Source organism: Haliaeetus albicilla, chromosome 15 (assembly GCF_947461875.1).
Source record: "Haliaeetus albicilla chromosome 15, bHalAlb1.1, whole genome shotgun sequence".
NCBI lineage: Eukaryota > Metazoa > Chordata > Aves > Accipitriformes > Accipitridae > Haliaeetus > Haliaeetus albicilla.
Genome location: NC_091497.1, coordinates 26,825,037 through 26,840,842, shown reverse-complemented (window position 1 = coordinate 26,840,842; position 15,806 = coordinate 26,825,037). Strand labels below are relative to the sequence as shown.

The window sequence follows — 15,806 nt, the reverse complement described above, 5'->3', positions numbered from 1 at the left end:
TATGTGTTCCTCTAACTTCCTAGACAATAGTTTAATGCTTGCCTTCAGGACCCCTATCCTAGTTCTCCTATTATGCTATCGACTTCTTCAGGGAAAAAAATTATGTTTTGTACTATAGAGACACCATGCTCGTGGGCTGCAACATATCTCTCAAAACCACATAGAGCTGGGAAAACAAGCCAGCAGCAACAACAACAACAAAGAGAACAACCTCACCAAAAAAATACCCAACCTTACAAAAATTAGTAGCAACACTGAAAGGTTACAGATAAAACATTGAGTGCAGAGAAGGCCTAAAGCTAAGACGTAAACACTTTGGTTGCAGCTAGTCTAGTGAAGAGAAAACTGGCCCTAAAGCAGCAAGAACCGGTATATCCACTTGGCCTCAGGGTCCCTTGCCATCTTTTATTTAATAGTATGAGGTTAATCAAGAGGACCATCTCCTGAGTACCCCTGCCTTTGTACCTAACAAAGTAGTCTTCCAGCCAGGTAATAACCTAACCAGGCCTGCAGAGGAAATTTCAACCTGTCTCCGTCTGCTGATATTTTTGCTTCCAGATTAGTCTCAGTGCCAAGCATATATGACGATCATCTGGTAGGGAGGTTTAAGCGAAAGAATGGGGGTTTTTTTCTGCTTTAATTAAGTATCTTCATGTCACAGGCTTTCTTATGAGAGAGACAGGCAGTGAAGTTGGCTGCAGGATTTGGAATAAATAGTGAGGAAAGGAACTTTGGCAAAAACAAGACCAGAAACCAGTTTTCACATGCTATGAATCTTATTTCTGAAATAAGAGAAATTTTTTGGTTCTGTGGTTGCATGTACAAAAACATTCACAGTGGTAACACATAAACTAGAACACTAATAAACACAGAATAACAGACATGTCTCTCTGAGATAGTCTCATGTAAAAAATCATTTAACACTAAAGTGCTTAACATTCCTATTATAACTGCTTTTCACTAAGTTAAGAAATTTGTACACAGTGTAAAACCTGACAGTAAGCATTTTTCTCCTCATTCGATCCACTACAGATGAATCCTTTAATTGGACTGTTCGTGTATTTTGTTTTTGAGGGAAAAAAAGTTATATTTTTCAAAAATAAATGCTACACACTAGACAGAAGTTATGCAAAGAAATTTAGTTTAAGGTAATGAAGTTAAGTTACTTCTGGTTTTGCTTTGTTGGTTTTGTGGTTGGTTGTTTTTTGTTGGTTTTTTTTTGTTTAAAGAATACTCCAAAGGATATTGACATTTTTGCTACAAACTTATCATGCTTATCTTCAGGAACCGGAAAAGTCTGCAAATCCTTCTCGAGCTGTTGGAGTTGCCTCTCCATATGCTTCAGGCTCTTCTCCAGGTTTTCTGCTGAGACTAAAATACAGAACATTCATTCTGTTAACACCTTAAACAAGAAAGATTGTTGGTAAAATACATGATTTAAAACCTTCCCCAAATCAGCGTACTATGTTTTTAATTCTGAAATAAAAGCATACCGAACAAATTACCATACAAGATGAGAGGGTCACTCTTCAACGTTCAGTTCCCCTCACTTATGCAGTTGCCTTATTCTGATTAGATGTATGCTGTTTGAACACTACATTTTGTTTTCTTTTTATGCCTAAGGTTTTGCACTGCAATTAACATTCTGTTTTAAATAACCTGAGATATACATATGCCAGTCTGTCTCTTCTGATTAACAAAAGCACAAGTTTTGAAGCTACTCCAAGTACGACAAAGCTTTCTTCAATCTCATTCTGTTAAAACAGAAAACATGAACTTTTGTATGGAAAATCATGAAGAAAATAAGACCCTCAAAACATAGAGCAAATGGGGCTATTAAACACCTACCCATGAAACCTAAGACTCAATTCCCTAGTTTGAAAGCACAATGCCTGGTAAAAAACAACAGAATTAGTCAGAGCGAAAGTGCTTGCCAAGCTGGGGGGAAGTGCAAGCACTTGAGAGGGTGCAACAGAGCAAAACAGGGACTTAGGAAAAAGAAAAAAGTAGAGATGAAACATCAGGGATTTATAGAAGGATGTAGAAAAAGTGCAAATTTTCTTATCAGAAGATGAGAAATACAACTTTCATCCATTTGAAGCAATGCATGGAAGTTGAACACTTGATCTGTAAATAGTTGATTAAAATATCAACACCATAAGAGTAACCTGAGGATAACTCCTGTTAGCATGTATTCTATCTTGGATTTGTATTATTGCAATCAGTTAAAACTTATTTCCTGATTGTTTATGAAGTAAACTTAACATTTAAATACATTCCAGAGGAACAATATATATAGTTAAGAACATACTCTGAATATTAGTCTAATGACTTGATTTTTTTTTTTTCATTATATATTTCATTCATAATATACTGTACCTATAAAGGTAAAGCTACCTTAAACTTCATCTAAACCCCTGGAGAAAGTTTGTGGCCCTATGATGTTACTAGGATCTGTAGTGGATCCATGATTTTACCCACTGAGTAGAGTTATGTGATGGGAAATATAAGATACACATAGAGAACACATCTTTCTCTCATAAAAACCTGACAGAGTCCCCGAATTATTAGAGTAAAATGTTGCATAGCAACTACAATCCCATTCATAGCAGAATGGTTAACACAACTACAAAACGACCAATGGCAACCTGTTAAAATGCTAATGTAACCTAACAAAAAAACCAACCCAACAAAACCAAACCAAACAACATAGACAACTTAGTTGTAGACAATCAACTTTTCTAAAAAGAATAAGGGAATATAAATATAACCTCATATTATAATTTATAATCACAATTTTTAAAAACCCCTGTTTATGCAAAAACACTGTTCTCCAATTGTATGTTAGACTTGGCAGATTTTCTCTCAGCAATTGGTAAGCCGAAATCATCATCAGGTAGGTCAGTTGGCTTCAGTAGTTAAGAAACTGCCTTGTTTGGGAAGCAGAGCTAAAATTAGAAGCTGACAATGTTGACTACAGATGCGTTTCAGTCTTCGGAGGTTCCAGAAACAAACGGGATTTTGTTAGAAAGTCATACTTCTGCTGTCATAAGAAGCCTTTGAGGGTAGGCACACACAATTTTAAGACAGTGATTTCCTTAGAAAGCTGCTAAGAAACACAGAATATAATACCTTGTGCTTAAGACTCTTCACAATACAGTTTATCTTGCATAAAAATAGTTCACAGAATAAAATTAAAGTCACTACTTACAAAATGTCAGAATTATGAGACTCAGCAAGTACACAGGTTTAAAAACAAAACAAAAAAAACCCAACTCACCAAAAAAATCTCTACATCAGTTGCAGGTAGCAGCTGAGTAACAGCTACATTCTTTTACCCAGATTAAAAAAAAAAACAAACCAACCCATAACTCAAGTGACTAGAGCTGATTAACAGGTTGTGCACAAGAGATTTTCAATTTCTTGCTTTCAGCAAAGCCAATTTTTTATTTATATTACTTCAGTTCCTTTGACATTGAACAGTTACATATTTGATCAAGAATCTTTACATCACTATCTTGTTCTGACTTTTTTTTTCCTTTGTCATGGTCTTAAGTTGTTCCTGAATATAAAAATTCAGCATTCCTTTGATTTCAGCAGTGCACAACTATTAGACATATTTTGCTTTAAGACTGTATTTCTGGTGACATCCTCAAGCAGAGGGTAGCTCGTAATATGCTGGTATTAGTTTGGTACTATTGTCTTTGCAACTTCCAATTTAGTGAAAACAGATGAAAAAATCAAATCCGGAAATATAAGCAGCTCTTCAACAAAAAACTGACATGAAATACCTGCCAACCCTTCCTCGTGCCCCTCTGAAAGACATGGTATAAAATCTGAAGGGCCACAGAAGAATGGCAGAAGAGAAATAAAAAAACCAAACCCTAACTTTGACCCCTAATCCTGGGAGGATTCAGACATAAACCCAAGCCAAACTGAAGTAAACAACTCATTTGATAGTTTAGAAACAAAGTCAAAGACTGGGGTTTTGAATGTTAGCCCACAAAACCAGGTTGTTCGTTGAATACAGTGTATGTATGCCTGAACACTCTCATGCCCTTTTCAAAAAGGCTCCTAATATTTTTATAGGCAATAATTAGATTTCCTCACCTTCTGCCTTTCATGGTTAAAACAACTTTGTTCTTAAAGTTTCCTCTCTTGACTCAGGTTTTCTAGTACCATGATTATTCCAGAAGCCTCTTCACCTGTATCTGTTTAAAACCTTTCTGCACAGTATTTCAGGTGATGACTCACCAGCCCTTTTAATGTTTGCCTTACTATTTCTACAGTTCTACTGGAAATACCTTATCCGATTATCTTATGATAAAATATCCTTTTTTCTTGACCAAAGCTCTTATTACCGTATCAAGATGCACTATCTTGTACTTCATACTATCGATTTTCATTTCTTTTACTCTGCTTCCTCAGGATCATTCAGTGATGACAACCCAATCTCTCTCTCCGCTGGCAAAACTGTCTAACCCTTTGTGAGTTATGCTCGTTGGTTCAATACCACAATTTTTTTTTTTCCATATTCCTTTTAGACAGTACTTTTAGATAGTTTCTTCTGTTTTTCTAATGAATATTCTCCCATTTTACATGATGTCAAATGCTTTCCTGAATGTGACGGCCTGACAAATTATAGTCAATGTCTCAAACATTCGTTAAAGAACTTTGGTGGAGAAGATGGCCTCTGTAAAAGCGCTGGAATTGTGTGAAAAGGACAATGTGGCCAGAGGAGAGAGCCCCACGGAGAGTGGGATCATGCTTCTCCAAAGCTGCAATTCCTTATCTTAAGTGACCAGGAGAAGAAGCACAGCATATGCGCCTGGAGGAGGAGGCCCCACGGAAGATGGGACTGTGCTTCTATCTCTAAGCAGTCATGCCAGCAGGGAAAGAGAGGCAACTCCCCAATGAAGCCCCCAGCTCACCGACTGATTCCAGACAACCCCAGGAACGTGAATTGTGCATGTCGAGACCACCGACTATAAAAGAAGGGAGAACGAGTTCCCAGTGCATGCCCTGAGGAACTAGATCTCTAGGCTGGCTGGACCAAAGCTGGACCCAGCACTGGTGAAACCCTTTTCTTCTCTCTTTCTTTCTTTCTCTCTCTCTTTTCTTCTCTCTTTTTCACAGTCCCTACACCTCATCCTTTTAAACATAAACCATTGACCAAGTCTGGAACTAGGAGCGGATCCAGCCGCCCTGCGCTCCTCTTTGAGAAGGAGTCCAGAAAGCAAGGGGGTCTGCTCTGAACCTCGTGACTCTACAGGAGGACTCTCCTTCTGATACAGTTTCATGTTCCTTTTTTCCGCTTCTTTTTTTACACCTCCCTTCTCTTTTCAAGCAACAGCTTAATGACATGATGCAAGGTTCATATTGATAAGTTCACTTGTAGTTGGGCAAGGTTAGCTAGGTTGAATAAATGTTGATTGTTGAACTCCTCTGGTGTCGTTTCACCTTAATTCCGACAAAGGACATCCACGAGCCTCAGTCGCTCCAAGCTTGGGAGGCAACACTGAAGTCAACGTAGATTTCATGGGGGAGAGGGGGGTTGAAATTAATAGTCAAAGCTAGCATATTAGTCTACTACCAATAAATTAATCTTCATTTTATGCTACTCTCATTAACTTCCATGTTTGATTATTCTTTCCTCTATAAACTTTCATATCAGTAAGGTCAGATAAAGAGAGGTGTAATTGCCCAAATCATTCTCTTCTCCTCAGCGTCTTAAATATTCTGTAGTCACACAACATGACTATAGCCACAGCAAAACTTGGTAAAAAATGTACTTACTAAACTTTTAGTTCCATATCTCAGTTATCTCAGAATGCAGAAATGGAAACTGGTATTTACAATATGAGAATACAGTACTCTGATTTTTTTTCTTTCAACAAATATCTATGGCAACATTTTGCTACCCTCTCCCCCATTCCCAGATCATTATTCTTGCTTAAAATTAAACCAATATTTCATCTAGTTTTGAGACTATACCTGTTTTATCTCAAATCCTAGAAATAATTCTCCAAAGCAAAGCAATACTACTTGTGTGCTTTCTCATCTATATTGCTGTAAACCTTCTGCTACTTTTTGCAACAGGTATTTCAGCTGATATTTCAGAAATCTTACGTGCTGCCCACCCTGTATGACAATTTTCTTGGATGGATGCAGTCTCCATATCAAGAGAATCTTCCTCTTGCCTACAGACATTTTGCTTCCCTTGTGTTATTCTGGCCCCTACATTCTGAGGGGAGAGAGTCACAGTGACAAGCTGATCTCTAGCCTGATGCAGAAAACTATACCATATTATTTAAAAAAAAAATCTGAAAATATACTGTTACTTTTGCCATTTGAACTTCAAACTGGACTGATGGACAGAGTTTACTGAATAATTCCGTAAAATTGCCAACGTATTATTGATGCAGCATTTAAAAGTAAAGTTAAATTACAAAAATTTCCCCACCCTATTGTCAGATAGGTTTAGAGCACTAACAAAGAAATATTCCAGAGGCAATGTATTAGAAGGTTTCTGTAAACACCAGCAAAGACCTGAAATATCCATTAACAAGGGAATAAGAACTAGTTGGATATACTCACTCAGTGTCACAGACAACTGAAGAACAATACTTATGCTTTACTTCTCTCAAGATGAAGTTTCCTCTTGTCTCCTGCAGCCATTTTCTGGCTTTCTTGCCTTTCCCCCTGCCCCCCCTTCTTTGTGTGTGTGTAACAGGCATATACAATACTTAAATACTCTTGAAATCCTTTTTTTCCCCAAAGTTCTGACAATGCCATTGCCTCTTGAGCCCTCAGGCTTTCCCTTCTGTAGCCAAAGCAGACTCCAGTTGCACACATGAAAGAAGCAGCTCTCTAAGCAGGATTTAATTAATTTTCTCCTATTTTGAATTCAAATATGAGCACACTAATGTAGCGTAATTGGTAAACAATACACAAGCATTTTTGTACCCAGTTCCCTACTAATAACAGTACTATCATCAGTAGGAATAGGCCTCAGACCTTATACTAACTGTGCCCTATACTACCTACACAAGAGCCCTGGCCTGCTAGACTCTATAAACTTCTTTTGAGAACCTCCTGGGTGAAATGCAGCCTGACACCACGTCTCTTTTTACAGTGTACAGGTTAAGCTCAGAACTTGAAAATATGGGCAAAAGCTGAAAACAGAAACCCCCAAATGACAAACAACTCACTGATGGTCAATTATTCATCACTGGACTGCTATTGAAAGAAAGAAGCAGCTGCTAAGGCAAGGGCTAAAAATGGCCAAGCTACGGGATACGGCAGCTGCCCCAGCACGGAAAAGTAATATCCCTCGGTGTTGCACAGTACACAGTGATACAGTGCAGTGGTGGACTAAGAGCTCCCAAGAGAGAGAATCGTCTTATAAAAGAAGAAATCAAATTTTCAGGAGGGAAGAGAAAGACAACCCTCGCATCAGTTGCGGCTTCCCTCACCCTCAGCTCTTAAGCCTCATCACCTCGACCCTTGGGGACCCAGACCATGAAGTACTGTGCTGAGTGCAGTGTATTGTATATTCACAGCTAATTTAGGATAAGATTGTTAATAACTAGTGATTAATAATGATTAAGAATGAACCATTAGCATGAAATGTTAATGAACATCAGTCTAGTAAAGTTTAAAATAAAAGTTTAAAACCAGCCAGACTTATCAGTCTTCTAAACAATGCCGTCACTGCAAACTCTGACTCCCTGAGACAGATATATAGATAGCAAGATACACATATATATGCACTTGCAACACTTCCCTACTAATTAAAATTAAGCTTTCTCACCTTCAAGGCTCTATACATCTGCACAATGTATTCAGCTTTTCTATTCCATTGCCCTTTCTGCCATTTTAAGGTTCTTCTTGCAACTGATTTCTGCATAACCCACTTCATATTTTTTTTCTTTGTCTTTTAGCAGATATCTACATTTTTTCCCTTATAGAGTATCAATATTATTTTATTTGTCTTAATCTCACTATCACTTAAAATGCTATACAGAAGTGAAATCTCTCAGTAACATCCATATTTATACCCAGCTGAATAAAAATTAAATTAAAAGTACTGAACAGCTTTATCTGAATGCTGGTCTGTCTACAGATCAAACTGTCTACATGTTTAAATAACTGGGGGCTCAAGGACTGCACCAGGGAATAGCCATGATACTTAACTGTTGGATCACTCTAAGATGATAGAGAGCGAGCTAAGTTCATGGACTACTGACATATTTCAATATCTTATTAGAAATTGAAGCACTGTTTTGGTATAAACGTGCAAATATTCTAGCTCTTGCTTAATATTTGATTTGCTAATTCATACTTGTAAAAGATGCATATATTTCTATGCCCTAAAGAAACAGAATATTTCACTTACATTTACTAGTTCATTGCATAATTATATCTTAAATTTACTTGCCAGATAACAGTACTGTGCACAACTTAAAGCCACAAACATTAAAAGAAATTAGACTATTTACAATAAATACATAACAGTATTGCAAATTCCATAATATTGCATGTTCCATCAGCTTTTAAAACTAAAATTTTTACATTGTGAAATGCACTCACATACACACACACACAAAAAAAAAAAAAAAAAAAAAGAAGAAAATCACAAGAAGGTGTAATTACTTATTTTCAGTAAGTTCAATTTATTTTAAAATGGCTCAGACGGGAATATGGCAAGTCTGTAGTATGCTGATGTAGGACTTGTGTCCCAATAGAGCAGGCGTTGTTGATCCATTACGGGTATAAACAGGGGTGCAAAAAACATCAAAAAATACAAAATTGAAGAAATATTTAAAGGTGTACTTAAACCATACCACCATGAATTTCTCTTTGCAAATATTTAATGCCCCTGGTATGGTATCTTAAATGCTGGAGTAGCAAAATTTTTATGTCTTAAATTGTACATTTCTGGTAAATAGATAAATAGCTTTAGCCTAAGATTTTAGAGATTAAAAAACATGCTCTCTTCAAATTTTTTCAAAAAACAGTAGCCACAAAATAACATGCTTTTTCAGTCTTGTATAGGAATCTCTTTCACACAGTTTGGTACTGGTTGAGTATAATACATTTTGGAGTAACTCATGAAGTTTGTAATGTTTTCTGAAAGCACAAAAAAACCCCACCCAAACTAACACAACAATCCTGACTACGTGAAAACACACACCGTGAATTTGCAACCTAAGACAAAATAGAAGCCCAAGCAATGCATAGCAGAAAGTATCTTATGTAATAGTACTGAGAAATTTGCCATAGACTCTTAAAAATTCTGTAATAGGAAAAAACCACCTTTCCTTATGACATTCTCCTGGTTTCAGCTGGGATAGAGTTAATTGTCTTCCTAGTAGCTGGTATAGTGTTATGTTTTTGAGTTGGTATGAAAAGATTGTTGATAACACAGTGACGTTTCAGTGGTTGCTAAGTAGTGTTTAGTCTAAAGTCAAGGATTTTTCAGCTTCTGATGCCCAGCCAGAGAGAAAGCTGGAGGGGCACAAGAAGTTGGGAGGGGACACAGCCAGGGCAGCTGACCCAAACTGGCCAAAGGGGTATTCCAGACCATGGGATGTCATGCCCAGTATATAAACTGGGGGGAGTGGGCCTGGGGGGGGTCGCTGCTCAGGAACTAAGCGGGCATTGGTCGGCAAGTGGTGAGCAATTGCATTGTGCATCACTTGTTTTGTGTATTCCAATTCCTTTATTATTATTATTATTGCCATTTTATTATTGTTGTTATTATCATTATTAGTTTCTTCCTTTCTGTTCTATTAAACTGTTCTTATCTCAGCCCACAAGTATTACCTCCCCTCCCCATTCTCTCCCCCATCCCACTGGGTGGCAGGAAGCGAGTGAGCGGCTGCGTGGTGCTTAGTTACCAGCTGGGGTTAAGCCACGACAGACATATAGATTGCTTATGACATATATTAATATTGTTCTCTCATGCTGTCCTAATATTTTTAAATGTTGTAGGTGGGGGTGTTCTGTTTTTTAATGAATATAGATCAAACTTCATATTTACAATTTCATTCCTAGCTTTAAAAAAAAAAAAAAGTGAAATTAATTATCTGTGAAAAAAACTGAATTAAGTTTCAAAAATGAGAAAATGGGTAAGTTACTTGCAAAGCAACAATGAGTTAATGACTTTTAGAGGAAGGAAAAGCTGCAGTTTTATATTGTTATTACAATATGAAAGGAAGACTCTATACACTGTTACCTGTAAGGTCTGTGTAAATTGGAGTCAATCAAATAAAACAGCAGCCTGGATAAATGCAATATAAATCTTTAGAATACCATAAAATAAGAAATTAGTAAAGTGTACTAAATTACCAAAATATTTCTTGTCTGGAATACTAATAGAAAAGCAGGAAAGTCATTATGTTTAAAAGAAGAGACAGCTTTAATTATATGAATCTTCAGGAACTGTCATATCAGTAAGCTCATTAGCAGCAATGAAAGTTCCTCCTGCTGATCTAAGAGTACTTAAAAACCAGGATTTGTTATACTTCAAAGCAAAAAGGTATCTTTAATTCATGCACTGTAACAGTGAATTAAGCCTAATTCTAGTATTACAAAAGTAAAAACTAAAACTTTAGCACATAATAGAAAAAAAAACCACCACAAATTAAATTAAATACCCTGAAGTAAACTACAATTGCATAGGTCACGTGTCCCTTGCTACTTGCCTGTCAAAGTTATATTTTAAAAAATTAAAATTTATTCTTGTAATGCAATTCACATATTGTGAATGTTTTATCACTTATAAAATACATGTTAGCTTCACAACTAACAGACCTTGTCACTGCTCTTAAACTCTTGCAAGCTATGTTAACAGCTTACTGTATGATAATTACTGGACAATATTAATTAAGTGAAACGACCAAGAATGTCTCTTCTAAAAAGCATAAAAATAAAATGAGTTGCTAAACATTGTAATGTTCTAATGTTCACCATTTTGAATAAGAAATAACTTGAGAGAGAAGTTTTAAGAACAAGAAGTACAAAATAAAAAAAGATCCAACGTATGCTACAAATGGGCTGGCTGATACAAGAACAGTCATGTCAAGGAAGATTCTGTAAAAGCATCTTTTAAGTAACTTGTTTTAAGGAACTTGTATAAGGCTCAACCACTGCTTGGTAATCAAACCAAAGCCAATAAATGCACAGTATAGTTCCATTTTTATACCGTGTGTTCAGCTTAAAGTTTTCTGTTAATATTGTTCAAATGGCATTTATACATCTTTCTGCCACATTAATGTTGAGTTATAATTTAAAGGACACTTGCAAATAATATCTTTATGCCACATATAAAATGGGAAATTATTGTATTTGAAGAAATGGATATGCAGACAGGAAATAAAAACAGCTCAATAAAATAGCTTGCAACAAAGGTATGGGAGAAAAGAATATTCTTATCAAACTTAATTGAGTTAGTCTTGGGAATTACTTCAGAGCACAAAGGAATAGCATTCCACCACCTCTACAAGGCCCTAAGCTTTGCTAGGACAAAAGGTAGCGAAAAGGATTTAGAAAGAAATACTGGAAGAAAATACAAACTATATGGTACACAGAAAATTTGAACATTATATTAGTATGATACAAAACCAGAAAAGATGATCTATCTCCTTACCCAACAACTTTGACCAACAAAGCAGCATATATGTAAACAAAACCTTCCTATCAGATAACAGGAAAACCCCAGGCTGACTTCCTTCCTTTTGTACTATCAGCAGCCTGTAACCTTTAGATGTAACCTTTGGATCCAGTGGTTTTCCAAATTTACTGGAAGTCTGAACTGCCTCCAATAAATACAACCCAGAACAGATTATTCTTGTTGTACAGTATCTTGGAATGGAGAAGATGCTCTAAGCCCTCAATACCAAAATTCTGTTCTAACACAACTAGTATTTCTTCTGGACAAAGCATATTTGACTAGATGATCATCAAGATAAAAGATTTTTGATGACTTCCCCCTCTGTCACTCTCTCTCCTTAGCAGCCATAAAGATGCCTTGTAATATCTGCTGTGTTTTCCCAGCTCACTGTAGAAGCCTCAGTGCAAATCATTCTTGGTCAATTTAGTCTTCATCAGCATATCAGTAAGTTACATCAGACCAGGTGAGTCCATTATGTCAGATATGGCTGATCACAACCACAGATTCACAGATTTTTTTGAACTGACCTTTTGGTAAGCTCAAGCAAAAATCGCCACCTCATTAAAAATTTACTGTGCAAAAGTTTGTGCATATTAAATCAACTTTCTTTGTAAAAATATACTTCTGCAAAAGTACTAAAAACTTAAAAAAAAAAAAAAATTAACTGCAGTCTTTGGGATCTGATGGATTTTCCAAAATGCCAGTGCAGGAGCCATCTTTCAAAACAAAATGAAATTTTGCAGGTAGGGAAACAAGTATAAACAAACACACTGATAGGCTAATCTGTTAAAGACATCCTAAGCCTTTGTCTTTTTCATACAGGAAAACTGAAATGCAAAATACACCTCAGAATACACTGAAGCAAATTCAGTATATAAACTTGAAAATAGGGTCATTGATTTCCATCCTACATCATACTGAGTGAGATCAAAGATTCATCTAGTCAATAGCAGACACCTAAAAAAGAACAGAAAGCCTGGACTAACTGATAATTTTACTGGCTACTCTTTCAATGGTCAGTGTTTTATATCTCAGAAGCTTTCCAGAAGACAATCAGCAGCTTCATATAAGATGACTGCCTACACTGAAAATAATGGCTTCTAATAAGGAACATTATTCTGTCTGATACACAAAATTCAACCACAGTACAGCCAATAACATACTAGCAATCAAAAATCAGTGGCCAGTTAACACTGAAGGTAATGCATAAAATACTAAATTTATATACATCAGAAACTCTTTCTATTACCAGTACAAAGAGTTAGATGAAGGGCTTGAAGTATTTGACAGCTATTTAAAAATACTTGAACTTCTAAGTGGTTATAATGCACCAACTAAAATTGGAAACGTTAAGAACCACGACAACAGAAAGCGAATTCTATGGGAGTGACCACTATCTCAAGTTCTCTATCAGGAGCAGGTTTTGCAAAGCTGTAGTTTGTGGCAGGGAGAATGACTGAGGCATAAGAGTGACACTGTACAAAGCAATACATATAAACAGTGATATTCTCCAAACTGACATAAACTAAAAAATTTTTAACTGAGACAGCCCACCCAATCTTCTTTTCCTGCAGGAGTAGGACAGTGCTGAGGTGGCATCAATTTCTAACATCATGCTTACTCAGTTTAAATTACTTAAGCTGTGATAAAATATAGAGAAGGTACTCTTAATTAAGAAATTAACTGCAAAAAACCCACTGCTGCTTATAATGAGATTTACCATATTCTATACTGCATGATGAAGCAGTAAAAAGAGGATTTTATTTTTCCACACTTCCAATGCTACTGTTTCATGAAAAACATACACACAAGGAAAAAAAAACCCTGTTCTGATTCATGTTTAGAAAAAAAAACCAACATAAAATTAAGTGATGGTATGACAGCCTTTCTGCATTTCTGAATTAAAAGACACTAAGTGATTGTACTACACTTACCATATAAAAGATTGAGAGTTGGACATAGTTTAAGATCTGTTACTAGAAAAGAACTTTTAAAAGAAATCTGTTTTGTACAATGATTCTAGAAGACATGTTAGAAGAAATATAATGGGAAATCCTGTAGTAAATATTAGAGGACTGAACAATAAATATCTTCAAGACCACTCGCAGCAGCTCAAATTACCAATTTATGATATAGACCACTAATGTCTATTTTTAAAATAATGTTAGCAAAAAAATAAGCATCATCTCACATAAAAGACACTGCAATGCACTCAGAATCAAAACTTTTAGTTAGTTATACAAACCTTTGCTAGCTTTATCTAAATGCTGAAAATCCTCAACAAAATTCAGGACATCCTGATAGCTTTCCTCACATACTTCTACAAGAAAATGGAGCAATGTTGTTTTTTGATCTGCCGACTTCGTGTCCTTCAGCTAGAGAGAAAAAAATAAATGTTAAAACACTGAGAATGATTACTTATGACTATTTTGATAATTAATATATATTAATTGTGAAACCAAGAAAGGTAAGAACAAACTGTTGAACTGGTAGAGCTCTTTTAAAGAAAACCCTAAGTAACAGGCTTTTCCATTTTCCCCCTTGCTAAAAATCACTAGAAAGATCACATTAAATATTTCTTAATTCTATGCAATATTTGAGTTCTGTACTCAAAACCAGTGCACATTTCTCTTTTTAAATGTTATTATTTAAGCAATACAGGAATATTTGCAAAACTATGAACAGACTCATGAAAGTGTAAAAAAAAAATAAATCGGAGCTAAATCAGAAAAATCTAACAATACATGATGCACATATCCACTCTATGACGTGATTTCCTTATGTGTGAAGCTAACTCTAGCCCAACAATATTTATGCAGTGGAAGCTGCAACCTCAACCTGCACGAGTTCTTGTTATCAATTCTCAATAGGGCAAACGAGTTCATAGGCTTCATTGTTTAAAAACTTCCGACTTCAAAAATTCTTAAGCACAGTTTTCTTTCTGAACCCTTTATACATATAAAATTATTTCAAGCCCAGCCATTTTAAAACTTGCAGCTACTTGTGTAAAAATACTAACAATTGACAATTGACAAACATTCATTTATACATTTCTATTGTAGTCTCCCATGTGAGCTAGTCTTTCAAACCGTTGGAGAGATTTTTACAAATAGAAAATGACATCTCACATGAAAGTGTTTCTTCACTACTTAAAAACTATTCCTGCATAAAACAATTTAACAGAAAAAGTATACATGTACATAGGCACATGCAAAGTATGTACACAAACTAAAGGGCTGCCACAATTGCACAGAGACCTGTACATCTAAATATCGGGGGGAAAAGTCTTTAGTGCCGTATTACAACTAGCACTAAACAAGTAGAAAACTCATGGTAGCTTGTTTAAACTTCAGGACTGTTCTTTAGTTTGGTTAGCATGAAAAATACAAGTGGTCAGCAATGCTCAGCGGTATAAGAGTAACTAGCGCAACAAGGCAGAAAGGAAAAATTACCTTTCTTTCCAAAGAGGGTTCAAAACCAGACACAGAGCTATATGGGGATTACTTCTGAATAAGGAACTGAGAGCAAGATCAATCCCAATTTAAATATACATACAGATTTATTATTTTTTCAAAAATATATTACCACAGTTTTCCCATGGTTGCAAATTTCTTATAAAGAGATTTTTTCACACTTCTCGTGCTTCCCAATATCCTCAGAGATCACTTGAGGGGCATTTTATTGATCTGATTTAAAAACCAAATTAGAGCATACTGTTTGCTCTTTCCATACTGTATGTAAATTGAGAATTTTGGATGGTGGTTATCACTGAGGTTGCTATTTTATATTTCACTGTAAAAAGTCAGTGATTATTTTCAAAGATCAAAATGCTACTATCTTAATAAATATGATGAGATATACTCTTCCAGAATGTATTTTTTTTCCTTCAGATGAGTGGATTAATAATAATGTGAGACATAATTTTTTAAATAAACAGAAAATGGAACACACAGATATATATATATATGTATATCAAAAGTAAAAAATATATGATAGGGTCATTACTGTATGCAGTGTTATAAAATAAGTTACTTCTACCGTGCTGGGAATCTCAGTGAGAAACGTCTCAATAATTGAAACATCACACAAAATTTCTACAATGTGACACTGCTTAAAATACAGGTAGTTA

The 15,806-nt window shown here is 35.6% G+C and overlaps 1 protein-coding gene across 5 annotated transcripts in view; it reads right to left on the bottom strand.

Moving 5' to 3' along the window:
* The window catches only part of DIAPH3 (diaphanous related formin 3), a 238,535-nt gene that overhangs the window by 87,502 nt on the left and 135,227 nt on the right, over positions 1-15,806 (bottom strand). For all 5 annotated transcript variants that reach the window (XM_069802607.1, XM_069802608.1, XM_069802603.1 and 2 more), the window contains 2 exons: positions 13,923-14,052; positions 1,247-1,371 (listed from right to left, as the gene is read on the bottom strand). In XM_069802607.1, coding sequence (XP_069658708.1) covers positions 1,247-1,371; positions 13,923-14,052 — 255 coding nt within the window. The remainder of the gene's footprint in view (positions 1-1,246; positions 1,372-13,922; positions 14,053-15,806) is intronic.